The sequence below is a fragment of the Malaclemys terrapin genome, chromosome 5, assembly GCF_027887155.1.
Source record: "Malaclemys terrapin pileata isolate rMalTer1 chromosome 5, rMalTer1.hap1, whole genome shotgun sequence".
Classification (NCBI taxonomy): domain Eukaryota; kingdom Metazoa; phylum Chordata; order Testudines; family Emydidae; genus Malaclemys; species Malaclemys terrapin.
In genome coordinates, this window is record NC_071509.1 from 42,539,111 (window position 1) to 42,560,038 (window position 20,928).

The 20,928-nt window shown below is 40.6% G+C and overlaps 1 protein-coding gene across 1 annotated transcript in view; it reads left to right on the plus strand.

The window, feature by feature from the left end:
• Positions 1-19,493, plus strand: part of DTHD1 (death domain containing 1) — a 40,576-nt gene extending 21,083 nt beyond the window's left edge. The window contains exons 9-10 of the mRNA XM_054028880.1: positions 14,718-14,775; positions 15,584-19,493. Of these exons, the coding sequence (XP_053884855.1) occupies positions 14,718-14,775; positions 15,584-15,903 (378 nt within the window). The 3' untranslated portion in view covers positions 15,904-19,493. The remainder of the gene's footprint in view (positions 1-14,717; positions 14,776-15,583) is intronic.
• The last annotated feature ends 1,435 nt before the right edge of the window (positions 19,494-20,928 follow it).

Genomic DNA, 20,928 nt, shown 5'->3' on the forward strand with positions numbered 1-20,928 from the left:
AGCAAGATAGGCCTTATTACTCTCAAAATATGTTTCTTGATAGGAAATATATAACAGACATATGTAATACATCACTTCAGGGGATCAGTGCAAGCCTTGGGTTTCCAAAGAAACTTCCTCTAGTGGGTGGTGATGAGTTTACTTAGGAGAGACTGAAAGGGGTCAGATTCTGCCCTGAATGAAAATATTAATACAAAAAAGTATGTTCTTGGAAATGCTCACTTATTTGTGGATAGTTTGCTTACATATGGCAAGATTTGCACTTAATTTTCCACCCAAAAATGAAATGCTTCTCTATAAAAGACTACGAGTAGAAAAAAATATCATAATCAGATCTCTCCATGTTGCAAATATTCTGTGTGTATAGAACTGGCATCTGTTTAGAAACAGTTGGCAAGAATTTCTATTTTGAATTGCCTTCTATCCTTCCTTTTTAACCTTAGCAAGAAAAAGAACAAATACTTGAAGTACTTTAGTTAATTCAACTTCTGTCTCTTAAAAGACATTGGTCTATGTACAAAAGGACAATGGGAATTTCATATGCATGTTAGTGGTAACGAAACCCTCATGAACATAGGTTTAGACTTTGGCCATGTCTACACTACAAACTGTGGTTGATGCAAGTTACATTGTCATTAAGCCACTGAAATTAGCATATCGCGTGTGCATGGGCTTGTCTCCTTGCGTCAGCACTGCACATCCACACCCAGAGTGCTTGTATCAATGCACAGTGCAGTTCACCATGGATAGGTATCCCAGTGTGCAACTTGCCACTGTCCAGCACATAGTCTTTTAGGAAGTTTTAGCAATGCATGGTGGGGTTGAAACGAGTCACGCAGGGGTGCCTGGGACCAAGGTGTCAACTTCTCAGTGTGCAACAGTCTCCATCCCATAATTTTCAAAACTTTTTCAAAATTCCACAAACTTGTACAGCCCTCCTCGCTATCCACCATCTTTGACAGAACCATGGAGCCTGCACAGCTCTGCACTATTGTCATAAGCATTACAAGCACAGGATCCTCTGGTATTTGCCGAGCTGCAAGAACAAATCAGCAGGGAATGATTTCTTGGAGGACCAATTGCTGTGGGATATGGTGAGAACCAATTCAAGGTCATTGATGGCCTTCACAATGCAGCTGCATATGGTGGAGTGCCATTTCTGGGCCTGAGAAACGAGCACTGAATGGTGGGATTGCACTGTAATGGAGGTTTGGGATGACAAGCTGTGGCTGCAGAACTTCCAGATGCGAAAGGCCACATGCCTGGATCTGCGTGCCATGCTCACCCCAACCCTCCAGTGCAGGGACACCAGAACGAGAGCTGCACTAACAGTGGATCAATGGTGGTGATTGCACTGTGGAAACTTGTAATGCCTGATTACCCACTAACTGGTAGCAATCAGTTTGGAGTCAGAAAAACCACTGTGGGGCTCTTGTCATGCAAGTATGCAGGGCCGTTAAATCAACTCTGATATTCAGGACTGACTCTCAGCAACATGCAGGAGATACTGGATGGATTTTCAACAATAGGGCTCCCAAACTTTGGTGGAGTGATAGATAGCATGAACATCCCTATATTTTGGCACCAGACCACCTTGCCAAGAGTACATCAACAGAAAGGGCTACTTTTCTATGGTTATACAAGCATTGGTGGATCACCAGGGATGCATCACCAACATCAGGGTGAACTGGTCATGGAAAGTGCATGACACTTGTAGCTTTCTGAACAGTCCTGTCTTCTTAAAGATACAAGCAGGAAATTCCCCACCCTCCTCCAACTAGAAGATGATTATTAGCAAATGTTGAAATGTCAATCAATAGTGATCTTGGGTGACTCATGAAGTCATACACAGGCCACCTTGACAGCAGCAAGAAAAGATTCAGCTACAAACTCAGCAGGTGCAGAAGGAGAGTTGAATGTGCTTTTGGTAGATTGAAAGGATGCTGGCATTGTTTACTCACAAGATTTGATCTCAGTGAGAAAAATATCCCAATGGTTATAGATACCTGCTGTGTCCTGCATAATGTGTGTGAAGCAAAAGGGGAAAAGTGGCTATCTGCTGAGTTTGAACAGCCAGACACAAGGGATATTGGAAGAATTCAATGCAGAACTATGCAGCTTAGTGAAGCATTGAAGGAGCTCTTACTTTAACCGTGAGCCACAATATTGTATTGTGGTGTACTGTGCTGTATCTGGCCTGGCTGTTTGGGAACTTGTTCGGAATTGTGTGTTGCTTGATTTATGATTATTACAGTGTGTTTGTCACTGATCCTGTGAGGTGTGTCACTGTACAGCAACATGTGGGTGCTTTCAAAATTGATAGGCACTATGCAACGTATGTTGTGAACTAATAAAGATGAATTATGTTCCAAATAATAGCATTTTATTCAGTAATAAGATTAGTGAAACAATCCATGGTGGCGTGCAGGGTGGTGGTAGGGTCTCCACCAAGTCTGACATGCATCTCTTTGTAAAAGTGGCAGGTCTGCAGCTTGGCACTGCGTTGACAGAAGGCCTCCCTAGCCTTCTGGTATGCCTGCCTCAGTTCCTTTGCTTACAGAGCACAGCTGCTGGTCCCTGTCATATCCCTTCTTCTGTATCCCCCATGAGATCTGCTTATAGATGTCAACATTACTATGGCTGGTTCAGAGCTCTGTTTGCTCAGCCACTCCTTCTCAAAGGCACAGAAGATCCAATATATCCTGTCTACTCCAAGTTGGAGCATTTAGCCAACAAGGAGGGTTGGGAAATTGCATAAAACAACAGAGAGCTGTTAGGTGTGCTCACCAAGCTGGGCACTTAGGAAAAAGCATTTTAAAAACGTGTAGGGTTTTAAATGGGAGGGGGCCTTCCAGTCTATGTGATTCCTGGGCAGTGGAGATTACAATTGAGACCACAGTGGTCAGTGTTGGATATTGTGGGACAGCTATTGGAGGACTGTTAGGGTCAACATAGGAATGTGTGCACTTGTGCAGCATCAACCTCAGTACATCGACCATCAATGCTGCTCAGGGAGGTGGTGTTACTATCTCACCATAACAGGGTACTTACATTGGTGGAAAACAAATGTAAGTGTAGACACATGCACAAGTAGGTCAACACAAGACAGCTTACATTGCTCTAACTTTGTAGTGTAAACCAGGCCTGGTTTATGAGTCTGCTACTGTTCCATATAGGGAATTCAACTGCTATGAACCGTAGACATTTGGGATTCATATTCCCAGGCATGGGGGCAGCATAATCCATAAAGTGATTTTGTCCTCCTTTACTGGCTTGTCAATGTAAAGTTTGAGGCTGCTGCTATTTACAGCTAATAGGTTTAATTCAAGCAGTGCAGGCTTAGATTTTGATTGTTTGATTCTGGATTCAGTCCCTGCTAACAACCCATCCAAGAGGCTGCTACAAAGAGATATGAGCCAAAGAAAGAAACACTCTTGCAATGCTTTGTGCAATCTGAATTTGAGTAAGCACCAGGCCTTTCCTTCCACTTTGTTTTGACTAAAAGTCAAAATTGGGCTTAAAAATACAAAAATTATTGGCTTTCATTGTATCAATTTGTGTCATATTCTTTCATCTTTATGAGAGATTTGGGATAGCATGGCAAAGCTAGGAAGAGATTATTTGTTATTTTATAGCACCAAAAATTCTGCTAGGCATTTCACAAAATACATAAAAAAAAATTTAGTCCCTGCCCAGAAGAGCTTACAGGGAAGCCACTGGGCACAGGTCAAGGGTGCACAGTTTGACTCATGCCATTGAAAGTGAGGGTGACAGAGTGAAAAACAGAATGGCATACCAAAGTCTGATAATATGGATTACTCAGTTTAATATTCTAGTAGCTAAAAGGGAGATTTTGATTAGCTAAGGTGCTTTATAACCTGATCTAAAATTACTAACATGGCTAAAAAGGCTGTAGGCCAAGTTGTCATAAAACGTTTGTCTTAATTTTTAAACTCAGTGGTGTGATCCACAAATTTTAATTATATGTAGGTCCTTCCCATTGATTTTGGCTTCTAAAGAACAAAAGCATCTTAATAAAACAAGTAAAACTAGACAAGCAAGGATAGGTATGCATGTAAGTCAGGGGTGGGCAAACTACAGCCCACAGGCTGCACCCGACCCACCAGCCATTTTAATCCGGCCCTCGAACTCCCACTGGGGAGTGAGGTCTGGGGCTCACCCTGCTCCAGTGCTCCCAGAAGCAGCGGGATGTCTGCCCTCTGGCTCCTATGCATAGGGGCAGCAAGGGGGCTCTGCTCTGCATGCTGCCTCCACCCCAAGCACTGCCCCCGTAGCTCCCATTGGCCAGGAACCACGGCTAATGGGAGCTGCAGGGGCAGCAAGTAAAAGAGCCGCCTGGCTGTGGTGCCTCCGCATAGGAGCAGGACGGGGGATGTGCTGCTGCTTCCAGGATCTGCTTGAGGTAAGCGCTGCCTGGAGCCTGTACCCCTGAGCCTCTCCCGACACCCCAATCCCCTTCCCCAGCCCTGAGTTCCCTGCCACCCTCTGAACCCCTTGGTCCCAGCCCAGAGCATGCTCCTGCACCCCAACCCTTCATCCCCACCCCAGAGCCTGCACCCCCAGCTGGAGCCCTAATCCCCACACACACACACACCCCACCCCTGCTGCCCCAGTCCAGAGCCCCCTCCTGCACCCTGAACTCATTTCTGGCCCCATTCTGGAGCCCTCCCCCCTCCCCCTGCACCGCAACCCCAATTTTGTGAGCATTCATGGCCCACCATACAATTTCTATACCCAGATGTGGCCATCGGGCCAAAACGTTTACCCACCCCTGATGTAAATGATAAAATGTAATAATTATGCAGTAGGTAGCCATAACAAATATAAGATACAGGGAGGTGGTAGAGTTGCAATAAGCGTATAGTGTTACTATGCAGAGGCTTACAAATGTGATTACAATAGCAATGTTGCTAACTTACTGCAGGCAATTTCAAATTCCATGTGATGTTAATACAACAGTGTTTGATGTACTTAATGAAGCAGTTACAAGACTCTTATCACATTATTGTGCAGAGAATAAAATTATGTCATTTCATCAAGAAGTTTAATCAGTTACTTCCCCCACCATGCACAATTAACTTCCTGCCTATATTACACACTTGCTACACTACAGTAAGTATATAATACACTTCTATGGCATTGTTTCTTCAGAATATGTTAACCCACTTCTGTTTTTCAGATACTCTGAAGCCACATTGTTTCTTCTCTACCCAGTTGTATGAGGTTTATGTTAATACTGTACAGTGGTTTTACAGCCATGGATCTCATAGGCACAGTAAATACAGTGCTCATTCTGTTCTGAACTGTTCATCTCTGGCATATTGATAATGGTATTGGTGTTATATGGATAACAATACAGCCCAGTCTATTTGTAGACTACTATTCGGTTGTCATAGCCCCTCTAAAATGGGCTGTCCTTTTAGCATGCATTAAGTATTAAAGCCCTTAGCATCATTATGTACATGGAGTTTATTTTTGCTTTCAAGATGCATCTTTCTTCCCTCTTTGGTTGATTTGGAACAAGAGTCACACTAGTAGTCAATACAGAATGTTATTTTAAGTTATTAGTATTTTGCACTTCCTTATGCTTTAGGATGAGATTTTCACAAGCATTCAGTATTAGCTCTATGCAGTTCCCACCAGCTTCAATGGGAGCAGAGTTACGCCAGCCATAGTTCCTGATCTTACAAGAATTCAGTTTTGCAGAGCAATTAAAATTAGTAAGCTTTTCAGTACAAAAAAAAAAAAAAAAAAAAAACCCTTCCCTCTGAGCTGGTGAAAAGGAGAGTCAATCTGTAGAAGACAGACAGGAAAATAAGTCACTTATCCTATCCCTTAACAGCACTTCAGAATCAGAGCCTCACTCCTTGGGCACAGCTGTATCGAATTTGGAGCTCACTCAACTTGCTGCCTTTAGGAACGGAACTCATTCTTTTCTTTGAGGGCAGTGATGTTCAGGAGAGGGTTTCTCGTTTCCCTTGGCTAGTTCACATTGTATAAGACTTAGTTAAATACCATCACACTAAGCATGGATCCCTTCAAAGAAACCACCTCATATTGTCCTGCTAAGGGCTTCTAACATCTTGTGTTTTATGAAGAGGATAGAGCAGCTTTGGAAAACTAATTTTTAAGTTGTGACACTCTCATATATAATATACACATGGTGTCCACAGTTAGTCTTTTTGTGCATCTCTTACTTTCGGTCATAATGAAAGGTACCAGTCTATCTCCCAAAAGGTTGTCCTGAAGCTTTTGTCATATTTGGATTAGCTTGACACCATGTTGTGGTCAGTCATCCTAATATCATGGATGATAAATCTTTCAGATTGTTAAGATAAAACTTCTCTGCATTTTTTCCTGTATTTTTAGGGCCCTTCATTTTCAATTTTTATTTTATTTAATTTTTTTCCTGAAAATTTAATCAGTGTTTATTACAACCACAAATAAAAAAAAAAAAAAAAAACACCACAAGGAGAAATCAGTGCAAAAAACGATTAATTTTTCTGGGTAAATATCAGGGTTTATTTTGGTGGATAGAAAGACGGGGCGGGGGAGGAGTATTCAGTAGATTAATGCTTTGAATTCTGTTCATCAATGTGGTTTGCTGAGGAACTAAAACAGAACTCAAAACACAATGCCACCTCTGAGTTTAAGAAAATATGTCTCTACTCTCCAAATAAAATGTTTAATTTGAATAAACAGTTTACTGTTGTAGGCTTAGAACTATTTGCCTGTCAATATTTGCATTTAATAATTTGGCCACACCATTTATAGTGCACACACTCAATTTCATCCTTTTCTCCTGTTTTTGTTTTTAAAACTTTCAAATACTTTGTGTTCTAAAACATATTCTAATAGATTTTTTTTCTGCCAATTTTAGTGTATCAAATCTTTAAATTATTATCTGCTAACAGCTTGAAATGTGTACATGGTGGATGTGAGATTCATCAGTATGTTCAGATGGACACACACTTCAGAGCTTGTGTGCATGCCCGTTTGCTGTGTGTATCTTCTAGACAAATACATAGCCTTACTTCAACAGGCAGCTTTGCATACACACACAGACTAATGTATTATTGTAATACATATATCATACAATGTATAGCATTTTCCTAAAAAAAATATTTTTATATATTTGAATGATACTAAAGTAGGGTGAAAATCAGAAAAAAATGAATACTTTCTGTAAAACAAGAATTTTTCAGTAAAAATCAGTTTAAATTGAAAATGAAGGGGCTTATGTATTCTTAAAGCCAAATGTGTACCCATCCCCCAAATTCTGCTAAATTTGCCTCGGAGATCCAGGATCAGTCCTAACAACACTGGCTTTTGGCCTTTTGGTATAATCAAGGGCCAATTCTCTTCCAGGTAGAGAAATAAAATGCACTGCAATCTACTACAACAACAAAGAGTTATGGTCATTTTAACAAACTATACTTACACCTAGATCAGTGTATCTAAGCTAAAAAATATCCAGTTTACAATAATGAGCATTCCTTGTATACCATAACTGCTTATTCTTTAACCACAGGCTTTTAACTTTTTCTTCTCACAGCATATTTCACATAAGGCAAATGTAGACATGACACTGGCATCTAGAGGATGTTAAGTTTAACAGCACTTAAAACATCTCACATCCACCACTATGATGTAGTTACCCCAGAATTGCACTAGTGTAAATGAAATGAGAATCTGGCCCCTCCGTTCATGTATTTTTCTCTATTACTACTATTTGGAACTGTAAATAATTACCACTTTGCTTTCACTAACTCTGAATTTACTTTAAATATTGTTTCAGAGTGGTAGCCGTGTTAGTCTGTATCAGCAAAAAGAACGAGAACTACTTGTGGCACCTTAGAGAATAACAAATTTATTTGGGCATAAGCTTTCATGGGCTATAACCTACTTCATCAGATGCATAGAGTCAAAAATACAGTAGGAAGATTACACACACACACACACACACACACACACAGAGAGAGAGAACATGAAGAGATGGGGGGTTGTCATACCAACTCAGGATTTGAAGGACCATCCCTCACTCTCTCAGACCTTGGGAGACAGGTCAGTCCTCGCTTACAGACAACCCCCCAAACTGAAGCAAATACTCACCAGCAACCACACACCACACAACAAAAACTCTAATCCAGGAACCTGTCCTTACAAAGCCTGTTGCAAACACTGTCCACATAGCTATTCAAGGGACACCATCATAGGACCTAATCACATCAGCCACACCATCAGGGGCTCGTTCACCTGCACATCTACCAATGTGATATATGCCATCATGTGCCAGCAATGCCCCTCTGCCATGTACACTGGGCAAACTGGACAGTCTCTACGCAAAAAAATAAATGGACACAAATCAGATGTCAAGAATTATAACATTCAAAAACCAGTCGGAGAACAATTCAGCCTCCCTGGACACTCAATTAGAGACCTAAAACTTGCAATTCTTCAGCAACAAAAACTTCAAAAACAGACTCCAACGAGAAACTGCAGAACTGGAATTAATTTGCAAACTGGACACCATTAAATTAGGCTTGAATAAAGACTGGGAGTGGATGGGTCATTACACAAACTAAAAACTATTTCCCCATGCTAATTTCCCCCCCTACTGTTACTCATACCTTCTTGTCAACTGTTTGAAATGGGCCATCCTGATCACTACAAAAGTTTTTTTTCCCTCTTGCTGATAATAGCTTACCTTAATTGATTTGTCTCCTTAGAGTTGGTATGGCAACCCCCATCTTTTCATGTTCTCTGTGTATATCTTCCTACTGTATTTTCCACTGCATGCATCTGATGAAGTGGGTTTTAGCCCACGAAAGCTTATGCCCAAATAAATGTGATAGGCTCTAAGGTGCCACAAGTACTTCTCATTCTTTTTTTTAAAGATTGTTTGTGGATTAAGCTTCATACTCATGAAAGTGAAAGACCAATAGCAATAATAAAAGAAAACACTGAGCAATTATCTCAGCACAGAAGCCACCATTATTTTGGCCTACAACACTTTATGCCAGTCAACAATGTCCCCTAAGCAGACCCTGTGGATTGTACAAATTATTGGGTTGTTTGGTGACATGGACAATGGGATATCTTTTAAAATGACCCACTACTTACCGACCTGACAATATTTTCAGTTATTTGGTATTCAGCTCCCTCTTAAGTGTGTTTAATTATAGTGATATGATAGTGAGTTAATGTGTGGTGAGATAGTTTTCCCTATATGCCCAGTTTGCACCTTTTAAAACTTTGGAAAAGACAAAAAACCACCAAGCTCTTTACTGCCCAGAATGTTTCTTGTGCAATCTCTGCCCAAAATGAATATTTTTGAAAGTTTGAGGTTAATATTACATCATTTTTAAATTATGAAACTTTTAACAGTAGTAAACTTTTTGAAAAATAGTTGTGTCCCCCAACTCTCACCCCCAATTAAAAAAAATACACCCCAAGAAATGCAAAAGCTTATGTGTTTTAGATGCTAATGGTGAAATCTTGGCCCCATTGAGGTTAATAGTTTTGCCAGAGATTTCTTTGAGGTCAGGATTTCACCTTAATGCTCATTGAGAATAATTGCACAGGACAGAATTATTTTCACCAAGTTGGACTGCAAACCACTTTGAGTTATTATAGCTTCCAAGAGAGCTCTTTTGTTTTACACCCCACCTAATGTATTTTTTAAAAAGATATTACTAGCCCTTATTTTATTTAGATTCAAAATAATAAAAAGATGCTTATCCAAGGCTCTAGGCACCCAAATACATTTAATACAATGAAATTCCAGCTGCATTAGATAGACATTTCAACAGGAACCCAGCCAGCCAGAAACCTACAGAGACCCCTTTTCAGTCTTCCTCATTATAGGAAGCATACCCTCAGCCCTCTCCAAAATCCCTCTCAGTACATATCATTTCTTTGATATGTACACTGACCATTGGAATTCTAAGTGTCAAAATCATTCTTCCTAAAAATGGTTGGACCCAAACCTTGTAACCCCTTCTTCACATTTAATAGTATCTTCCTCCACAATTAACCTCAGCCTTAAATTCTCTCTTCTGACAGCAGACCTCTTTGGCACCTCCATTATGGGGAGAACCAGTAATGGTGGAAATGAAATATTCCGTGTAGCCCTGCCTGTCTGCGCTTTAGCTGTTTTCTCAATTATAGTCAGAATGACACTGAACTGGCCATACCCCAGACCTTAATAAGTTAAATTATTGAAAGAAGTTGCTGCTAGTTTGCAAACTTCTGCTTAAGTTTGGACTGCAAACTGGCTACCTTTCTAGTGCTGTATTCATATTTTTCTTATATTTTTTATTTTTCAATATAAAAATCCTGAAAAATGGGTTTCTAAAAAATAATGGTGTCCAAGCCATGACCATTCTTCTCACATTTATATTTTCATGTGCTGCAATATCACAGATTATCACAATGGTCTTCAGCAGCACTACCCAGTGATGGATCTACCTCGTTTTAACTGCATTTAAGAATTTTGTTGCCTACTGTGACATGGAAACTCACCTCTCATGGGTATCTCCTGTCAGCTGGATGTGATGCTGCAAGCTCTCCTGCCCCAGGCACCTCTGTAGGTTGTTGACCTCACTAGGCAGGCCTTCAGTAACTCAGCCCTCCAGACAAGCCAGAGTCTAAAATGGATGATCCAACAACCTAACAGCCTTCACCAGAATGTTCAGCCAGGTTTCTGGGCCCTCTAATTCCAGTTCTTTGCTTGAGCTTCTAAAGGTGACTTGTCCCCTTCTCAGGGCTTAGGCCACTGTCCTGCAGATGGTGGGGGGACCTGGGCCCAATCACAACGCTGGGTCCCAGCCCAGGTACCCTTCCCACAGCAGCCACATACTGCTTCCTTCAGTTATCTGCTGCTATTCTCTGGGCCTTTTCCCCCACGTAGCCTCTTTCTCTTCACCTTTACCTCAGCGCTGAAGTTCTCAAAGCCTCTTCCTCCTCACTGAATGCAAATATCACCAGAACCCATCTACTGGTTCTCCTTTTGAGCTCCTGTGACCAGCAATTAGTGAGCTAACAAGCACACACCCGCCCAGGAACTGACCTGGGCAGGCCTTACAGTTCCTTCTATCTGAGCCAGCTGGGCTCTGATTTGCTGCTTCTGTGCAGCCTTTCTAGGCAGGCCTGGCGGATCCACCTTCACTGCTCCTTTCCTAGGGCAGGGAGTGGTAGGACCATGGGGCCTCCAGTGGGGGCCTCAAAGGGCCAGGTGTACCCGGTCATATCTACCTCAACTTGTTCCTTTTAACCCAAAGAGAAAACAATAGGCCTGTTTCTGAACTCATGTCTACTGGTATAAATCAGGACTAATTGCATGGGGGAAAAGGTGGAGTAAAGAGGAGAAATCAATCAAGTGATTCCAAGAGGTGATTCCCTCGACCCCTTTTTTCCCTGTTCTCCTTCTACTGCTTTAGATGCTAGTACAGCCTGGTTGTGTGTCAGAGGTCCAACTGACAACCTTTTGTAATTTTATATTACTGAATAAATGGAAAGGCTATCAGAGTGATTTCCATGTACGTATTGTAGCAATATCTTCAAGCATTGTCAAATTTCTATTCTGCTACAGTTTTATCCCTAATGGCTGTCTCACAGTGAAACAGCATGTGATCCTATGCTTCAGAAAAGCAGCTGCTTTTGCTAATTGAATGGACTTCTAGGCTAGAAAACCGTTTATGACTATTCTAGTACTTACACTGTCAACTAGAATATTTGGAGCCAAAAGTCAGTGGAGTTACAGCCTGGGTGAATTTGATGTTTCATCATAGATTTTAGTCTTTTAAGGCAGATTTAAATTTTTTAGATATAATACATATTACATTATTAATATACATAATTTTCACTTTTTTTTAAACAGAGGAGTATAAAGTGGTTCAGATTAAAGTCAACCTATAGGCAATTGAGTTCATCTACAATTACTATCTGTTGGAAACCTTTTTCAGAAGTTTGAGGCTCTAAATCCCCATTAGCAAATGAAAATCCATGTTTAAATATAACTGCCTATTTAAGCAAGACAAAAAGAAAGACAAGACCATTGTGGTATTGAAAGAAGAACAGTGCCCCTCTCTGGAAGAGATTCTCATCCCATTTAATACTTTATTTTTCTAGCACTTTATGATCATTTTATATTGGGACAACTCCACTGACTGCAAGGGAGTTGCATTGCTGTAAAACTTGTGTGTTACAATGATGAATTAGGCCCTCAGATGCATACAAGATTGGTTGGACTTTGCACTGCCATGCACAAAATCCATATTAGGATCCCTACCGTCTGGACTGCTATCAATCAGCCTCAGAATTGAGGTGAATAGGGAACTCACGGTTGTGGTGGCCTTTAGAATTCATAACTCTATACCAGGGATCGGCAACTTTTGGCACGTGGCTCACCAGAGTAAGCACCCTGGCAGGCAGGGCTGGTTTGTTTACCTGCCGCATCCACAGGTTCAGCCGATCGCAGCTCCCACTGGACGCGGTTTGCAGCTCCAAGCCAATGAGGGCTGCGGGAAGCAGCGTGGGCCGAGGGATGTGCTGGCCGCCGCATGCCAAAGGTTGCCGATCCCCGCTTTATACCCATGGACCTCAGTTCCTTCTTTCCAATTTTTTAACAACATTTGAAGTCACTCTTTTCAAAAGGTTGTTGATGTAAGGTCAGACGGTCGCCAAGTCCAATATAGCCATAGTCACACAGCCCCATGTTAGTAGTCCCCATATTGCAGCTAGAGAGGGAGGTAAGAGCAGGGGCTACATACCTGTAATTCCCCCATCCTGAGCAGGTAGACAGGAAGCAAGGAAAGGGGAATAAAACAGGCAAAACTTTGGCTCTGTGCCCCAACTCAGTGAATCAAGGGCAGTAGGAAAAAGTACTGCACTTTATCATTGAGAATACAGACCGTTGCTTATAATGATATTTTTAAGGTGTTAAGATTACAGGTTGCACCATACAATAAAAGAGTAAGTGTAGCTGCAAAGGTGGCATTATTTATTAATCTATACATCTGAGAAGTTTCACACATTTTACAGTGAAACCCACAAAACTTTATTATTGGAGTGTTCCCTTCCTAAAGCTTGTGCTATGAAATTAATAAGCCAACAATTTCTAGGTGTGTGCTAGGTATCATTATCGTCTTTGAAAACAGTGATACTTGCACTTGCTTGTACAGGTTGAACCTCTTTAGTCCAGCACCCTCAGGAGCTGACTGGTGCCAAACCAGAGAATTTGCTGAACCACGGGAGGTCAATGCAGAGTGTCAGCAGGTCTCCATAGGCACAGGAAATAAGGGTGTGGGGGGTGCTGCACCACCCCCAGGCTTTGCACCCAGTGTGGCCCCACATCTGGGGTCCCAGCTGCCGGCCCCAGATCCTCCCCTTCCCTCCCAGAGCTTGAACACCGTGAATCAGCTGTTCGCAGCTCTCCGGAAGCACTGGGAGGGAGGGGGAGCAGGTGGTAAGCGCAGGGCCACCAGCGCGCAAGAGGAGGGGGGCAGAGCGGTGAGCTTGGTGCCGATGGATGATCCGCACCCACTAATTTTTCCCCATGGCTGCTCCAGCTCCGGAGCACCCACAGAGTGAGTGCCTATGCCGGACCATGGATGTTGCTGGACCAGAGAGTGCTGGATTAGAGAAGTTCAACCTATACCAAGTGCACATGGGTGCACAGGCACATTTCTTTCAGTATCTGAAATTAGACTCCATTCCTTTATATACACACACACACCCCTTCACAATAGAGGTCATATACACATGATTCACATTGCTATTTATCTTAGAACATCTGCTACTGTGCACATCTGCACAAATGCAGCAACTTATATATCTTGGGTATCCTTTATAAATACCTGAAATAGCTTTAATCTAGATCAGGGGTTCTCAAACTTCATTGAACCATGACCCTGTTCTAACAACAAAAATTACTACATGACCCCAGGAGGAGGGCTGAAGCCTAAGCTCCCCCCCCTCCTCCAAGTCCCACTGCCCCAGGTCAGAGGGAGTGGTGAGAGGGGGGCGCAAAGTCTAAGCCTCCTGTCAGGGGGTGGGGGGGTTCAAAGCTGAATCCCAAGGGTTTCAGCTCCAGGCAGGGGTCCTGTAACCTGTGCCCTGCCACCCAGGGCTGAAGCCCTCAGGCTTCCGCTTCAACTCCAGGCGGAGAGGCTTCGGCTTCGGCCCTGGGCCCCAGAAAGTCTAAAGCCAGCCCTGGCAACCCCATTAAAATGGTGTCACGACCCACTTTGGGGTTCCAACCCACAGTTTGAGAACCACTGATCTAAATAATGTGGGTACCAGAGCCCTGAGGCCTACTGAGAACCCTGGATAATTACTTGAGTAGCTAGCCAGTGTTGTAGCCCATGGTGCCACACTTTCACCTCTGGTGTCCAAGCTAACTAGATTAAAGTTAAATTGGGCATGTTCACACAAGCTCCAAAACACACCCTATGATTGCAGTGTAGACATACCGTCAAATACAGTGGGCCCATTGTCAGTGGGGCAAGAGACATAGCTTCAATGATTTCAATTGGAGTATGCTGATTTACAGTAGCTTTGAATCTGGCCCAGTATGTGTTAATGGCATAAGCAGCACTCAACTTGAAATGCTGATTTACTGTTTTCCATCCTCATATCCCCCTCCCCTGGCAGATTTGTTCATTCTCCCTCCCTAAATACTTTTTCTTTGGTAGCATGAAAAATTAATCAACCGGCCACAAAGCACAAAAAGAATTGCTACAGATTCATCAGGTAAGAGCTATTTTTTGCACTAGATGGTTAAAGTTGATTTTATTAAGTTACACTAATCTAGTTGTTTCCAATATTTTCATTTATTAAACTGACCCTTTCATATTCAGGTCAGAAGAATGTAAATATATTTAAAATTATATTAAATTAAATGGGAAAAAAATGGTTACTGAGAAACTTTACCAGGGAAACGAATAGCTTATATAGTCCTGTGAAAGGGTCAGCTCATTACTGGTGCCTCCTCATGGCTGGGCATGGTGTGGCAGCCCTCTCGCCACTGGGGTCTGCTGCTGCTGGTTGCTCCACCTCTGCAGCAGCCTGCATCTTCCAGTGACATGGCCCTCTGGGAGGGACCTTCAGGCAGTGGTTGTCAAGGAAGTTCCTGCCCTCCCTCAGCCCTCAGGAGCTGAGGGTTGAAGGTCTGTTCTCTTCCCTGATCTGTTGTAGAAAATATTTGAGCTGCTGCATCTTATTGCTGATTTCCTCTACACAATTTAAGTATAAATGATCATTACTGAGTCAGGGAAATTAATAATCCAAGTTTGTACCAGAGTGCAAAATTACAGACTTAGTCAGTAAAATTCTAACTCTTCTTAAGTCAATGGCAAAACTCCCTTTGACCTCAATAGGAACAGGATTTCACCTGTAGTCTGCAGTATGTTCAGCTTTGGAGATCTTTTTTAAAAATTAAATATTTGTCTAGGAGAAGGCATCAGGAATAAATGATTTTATAGATCTTTTAAAATATATTTGTAATATTATTTTAAAAAGTCTAAATAACACCTTTAAGCATTTACATTCTGACTAACAGAGGCCCTGTGGGATAACTTGCTTTACTGGCTCGCAGAGGAGCTCTCAGAAGATAATGCATCATTGCTCTCTCTGCACCTGCCTATCCGTCGGAGCGCTCTTCAGCTTGTTAGACTAAAGTGCCCTGATAATCTAACGCATCAGATCTATGAGCTTCTTTGCTTCTGGAAAAAGAATCTTCCAAGATCAGCTGATAAACAGCGACTCCTATCTCGTTATCTTCGTAAGAGTGGCAGAAGCGATCTTTCAGAAGAGCTCAGGTTCAAGTGGGAGAATAAAGCATTCACTTGGCAAAAGCACTGGTTTGAGATGGACAACTGAAAGACTGATATCCATATGTTTTCATCTTGGGAAATTTGATTGTTTTTCCTGCATGTGACTGCACAAGTAGTCAGAATTTCCAAGTGATATTTGCTTTAGCTTGATAAATGCTTTTAAATTTTTACAATGATCATAGAATCATAGAATATCAGGGTTGGAAGGGACCTCAGGTCACCTAGTCCAACCCCCTGCTCAAAGCAGGACCAATTCCCAACTAAATCATCCCAGACAGGGCTTTGTCAAGCCGGGCCGTAAAAACCTCCAAGGAAGGAGATTCCACCACCTCCCTAGGTAACGCATTCCAGTGCAATGAATTGGCAAACAGGGGAAAAAAGACCAGTCAGGCCGCTGGGTGTTCTTTAACTCTTCAGTAAATTTTCACACTCTTCATGATAGCACAAGTTGTCTGCCTTGACTTCTTTATATTCTTCCCCTTGCCTAATAACAGCTAATGTTCCTCAATAAAATCAAACAAGTTGCTGAAAATACAGATACCAAGAATTACATTCAGCTTTTGGATATACACATAGGGCTCCACTGATTGTAGTAGAATCTGGTGTTTACCAATATGGCCCCATATTATAGGGGCACAGGAATTACCATATTTCATCAGCCCAATGGGTGACCTAGTCCAGTATCCTATCTCTAATGTTGGTCAGTACCAAATTCTTAATAGACCATAATAGACAATTATTATAAGGCACTAATAGGGGAAGCATCTTCTAAACTCAAGCAGCTAGTGGTCATCTCTGGCACATAAAGGGATATTCCCTATGAATACTTTATCCTTGTGAGTGTAACTGCCAATTATACTCTTATTGTTCATAAGAATGCCTAAGCTTCTTCTGGATACAATTAAATCCTTTGTCTCAGTGCTATATCAATAGCAATGAGTTCCACAGATAAATACTGAAATCTGGAGAAAATTTCTTTTTCTCAATTTTAAATTTATTGCCTTGTAATTTCATTCAGTGTCCTGTGTTCTTATGTTATGGGAGAGGTAAATAGAAATGCCTGATTGACATTTGTATACTATTCCTTATTCATTTACTCTGTATCACTTCTTATTCATCTCCTCTCTAAACTATTATGTAAAATTCCTCTCAGCTTTAAAATGGAGTCATGACCAAGGCATCCCTAATATTGCATATCAATTGCCATACATTACTGCTGTATTTGAATTACTTTGTTCTTGCATCACATTAATTGACAGTGACAGTGTGTAGGACCTAATCACTAATATATTGCTATCCATCTGGTATGCCACAAACCTGTTTAAGGGGTAAAATGTGCCATTTGCATTAGTGGCTCAAGGCTCAAGATAGCTGGGAAGCCACAGTGAATCAGAGGCTGCTGGAAGGAAGATACTGATATTTGATATTTACAAACACAGCTATCAATTGTACTTACACACACATAGCATATATGGAAGTAGTCTTTAAAATACAGTCCATTTGTGCAGCCTTGTTGTTCTAGTTATAATTATTTTCCAACTTGATTAAAAAAAACAAAACAAAAAACCCACTACTTTCTTCAAATTCAAAATAAATCTTGGAAAATAATATCCTAAATTAAAAGAAATTCTAAACAGTGGGCAAGCTCATGTTATTAGAATATCCTGAAGTAGCTATCACATGTAAGAAAACTACAGCTTTACAATCTGAGTAAGACAAACAGTCTGAATACTATTTAATTCATCTATTGATTGACAGATTCAGCCTGAAGAACACACTTTTTTAAAGCAATTTAGAAACAGCACAAGAATTAATTTGGTCCATTCTGTGAGACATAAGTGCAAAAATATACACTCATTTTCTTTTCTTTTTTTTTCTTAAAAAGAAAAAATGCCCACTAAAACCAGATTACATTTAAGTGGGGCCAATCATTTTGTCAGTAGCAATTGAATCTAGCTCTCTTGTATTTTTGTCACTTACTCTGCTAACACGTTCGTTGTCAATTAAAAGCAATTATTTTGAGTACTTTCTATAGTTACTTATTCTGCAGCAACTTTAGTTCCAGATACCATCAAAATACATAGCTGAAACTCGCATAATGGGATGGTCCATGACAAGGGCTCCTACGTGCTACATTAATACAAATATAAATTGTAATCATAATCATGAAACTATTGTGAGAGAACTTTAACTCTACTTCCAAATTACAAGCATTCTGTGCTACCACCTACATTCTACCACAAGATGGCCTCTGTGTCTAGCCTAAAGCTTATTCAACTAATCTTCAGTTGCAGAAAAACAATAAGAAAGGATAAAATGCAGTTTCTCTGTAAGGACTTTGATTTTCGAGTGCTCTGCACCTTGTGCAGTCATTTACATCTGTGCAAAGAAGTGAGAAGGTTGGTTTCAATTTCCTGCTCCTCCACAGGTTCCCACTGTAATCTATCATAGGTACTTACATGTGCATCATTGCCTTAGTATCTGAGTGCCTCTCAGTGTATTTATACTCACAACACCCCTGTTCTCTATGGAAGTACTATTATCCCCATTTTAAGGCTGGAGAACTGAGACACAGAGATGTTAACTGACTTGCCCAAAGTCGCAAAGAAAGTCTGAAGCAGAGCACAGAATTGAAATTGAGTCCCCCATATCCTAGGCTAGTGCTCTAATTCCTAGCCACTTTCTCATCCTTGACCTTAGACAAGTCACTTAGTTCTCCTGCAGAAAAAAGTGCTAATTATTAAAGTGGGGCGCTGTGAGAATAACTACATCCTGAGATGCTCAGACAGTACAGTAATGGGCATCATATCAGAACCTAGGATAGATGGATAGAAAGTTGATGTAAAAAATGCTGTGGTTCTGGTTTGTGTGCACTTCACAAGAAAGACTACTTAAGGTGCAAAGCAATGGTGAGTCAGGCCCATTACAAACTTGTAATGTAGGCTGGCTTCAAACAGGTGTATAGTTTAATTATATTGTTTAAACCATCTGCACATTGTAATCAACTAGGAAATTTACCAATGTACTGTACATGTATGATAATTCACAATGTGTCATTTCTAACCTAAATTGGTATGGATAAAATTCTGATTTTGGACTTAGAATAGGTGTCCATTTATGAACAAGATAATGCTATGCATGTTTTTAGGGCTTCCCTAACAGTTTGATAATAATGCTTACCTTTCTTTTTTAATCACTTTCAGATCTATGAATGAAAAGCAGTGCTAGTTAGTTATTTTAACTTCTACTGTAAAAAAAAAACCAATTCCACTTTAGACAACAATGCAATAGGTGCATTAACCTATCAAAAATGTCAGATATGGTGAAGGTTGCCTCAACTCTTATTCTGTGTATTGGATAAAGCCAAACATTTATGTTGTTTTAAAACTTACTGTAGTATTGGATGGGTTTACTTTTAATTTTATTTCCAAGACAAAGAAAGAAGTCTCAATAATTAGAGCCAATAAATGTTGCTTTTGCTGTGTCATCTTTGAGCTCCTTACACTTTGACAGCTTCTAGTACTTGGAACAAATCCTGAAGTCCCACACAGTATTATTAATACCTAATAGCTGAGATGAGCATTATGAATGAACAGTGGACTCATGGTCAGCTCTGACATTAGCATTTATCCACTAATACATTAGTAGACAAAGCTAAAGAGAGAGTGGGAAATTTCGGAGAAATATTCTGCTATAATGTGTTTGGATTTTATGGAGGACTAGATATTAAAAGGTATAAATATGGACCCAATGGTTACTTGGAGAGCAAAAGGTTTACTTTAAACAGCAAAATCAAACAACTCTACACTGTTTGTGGTACACAGAGAAGGAAGAAAGATTCTCTAAAGATACCAGCTGGGCAAGATAATCACTCCTTGGATCTTGTGTTCCCTAGGGTAAGACAGGAGGAATTCTCCAAGCTTCATGTTTTAACAGGTTACTGGTGCTCTTAGAAAGCTAAACGTTTGTGACTGCAGAGTTTCACCTATTTAATGCCAAGAAGCACAAGATCCAGGACTGAGAATCTTACAAGATAATCCATTCCATACAACAGAATGATAAGATAAGGAACTTTCCTTTTCCTTACATACTGGGAGGATTCTAAACAAAATTTTTACTGGAGGACTTCCTATTAGCATGTTCACTAGGTGACTGTGTGCTTTCTGTGTTTCGGGTCAGAAGATTTAGGAGCTATTATGACAAACATGAGAATTGCTTGAGAAATAAAGAAATACATGCAACAGACACAGGTGAAGTGGCTGTTAAGTCTCTCTAGCTTTCTACTATAACAGCACTGAATCACTAATAAAGTTCATATACTATAATCGGGGCACTCCAAAAGTCTTGAGCATGAGAAATGAAAGTAAAGGCTAGATATATCCATATGAGCCTTATCTGAATGGAAGCAGAGAGAAAAATCTATATGAAACCAGATGAGAACAAAGAATGTATTTCTAGAGCTGGGCAGGAAATTGTGTTCCCATCCCAGGAACATTTGAGATTTGGAAAGTTTCTTGTCTGGAAACGTTGAAATTTTGAAAATTTGTGCAAAGTGACCATCCAAACAAAAATAAACATTTAGGTTAAGGTCAAACAAAACAATGTTTAATTGTTTCTGAAATGTTTCCCTTCAGTTTTGACCTTAAAACTTTACTATAATTAGCTTACATTTCTAACAGAAAAGTAGTTTCAGATCAAAAAATGGAATTCTGAATTTTGAAAAAGTCAAAGTGGGACATTCTGACATTTTCAAAACTTTTTCCAAGCAATATTCAAAACAATAAATTTGTCAAAACTGGCCTTTTCCCATGATGTTTCATTTTTGATGATTCAGTATTTTCCAACAACTACCAGCACCATTTTGTCAAAAAATTCCTGACCAGCAATACTTTTCTTTTCAACTTCTCCCCTCCTGTTAGGGGTTACATTCAAGTTAAGTTCAGAGGTGTATAAATACCAAACACAACTGAACAAAATACAAATTAGGCCCAAATTCAGATAAATGGGGAAGGATACCAACATGAGGGCTCAGATAGAAGAGCTATTGCTTCCATTTCTGAAGAGCAATAGG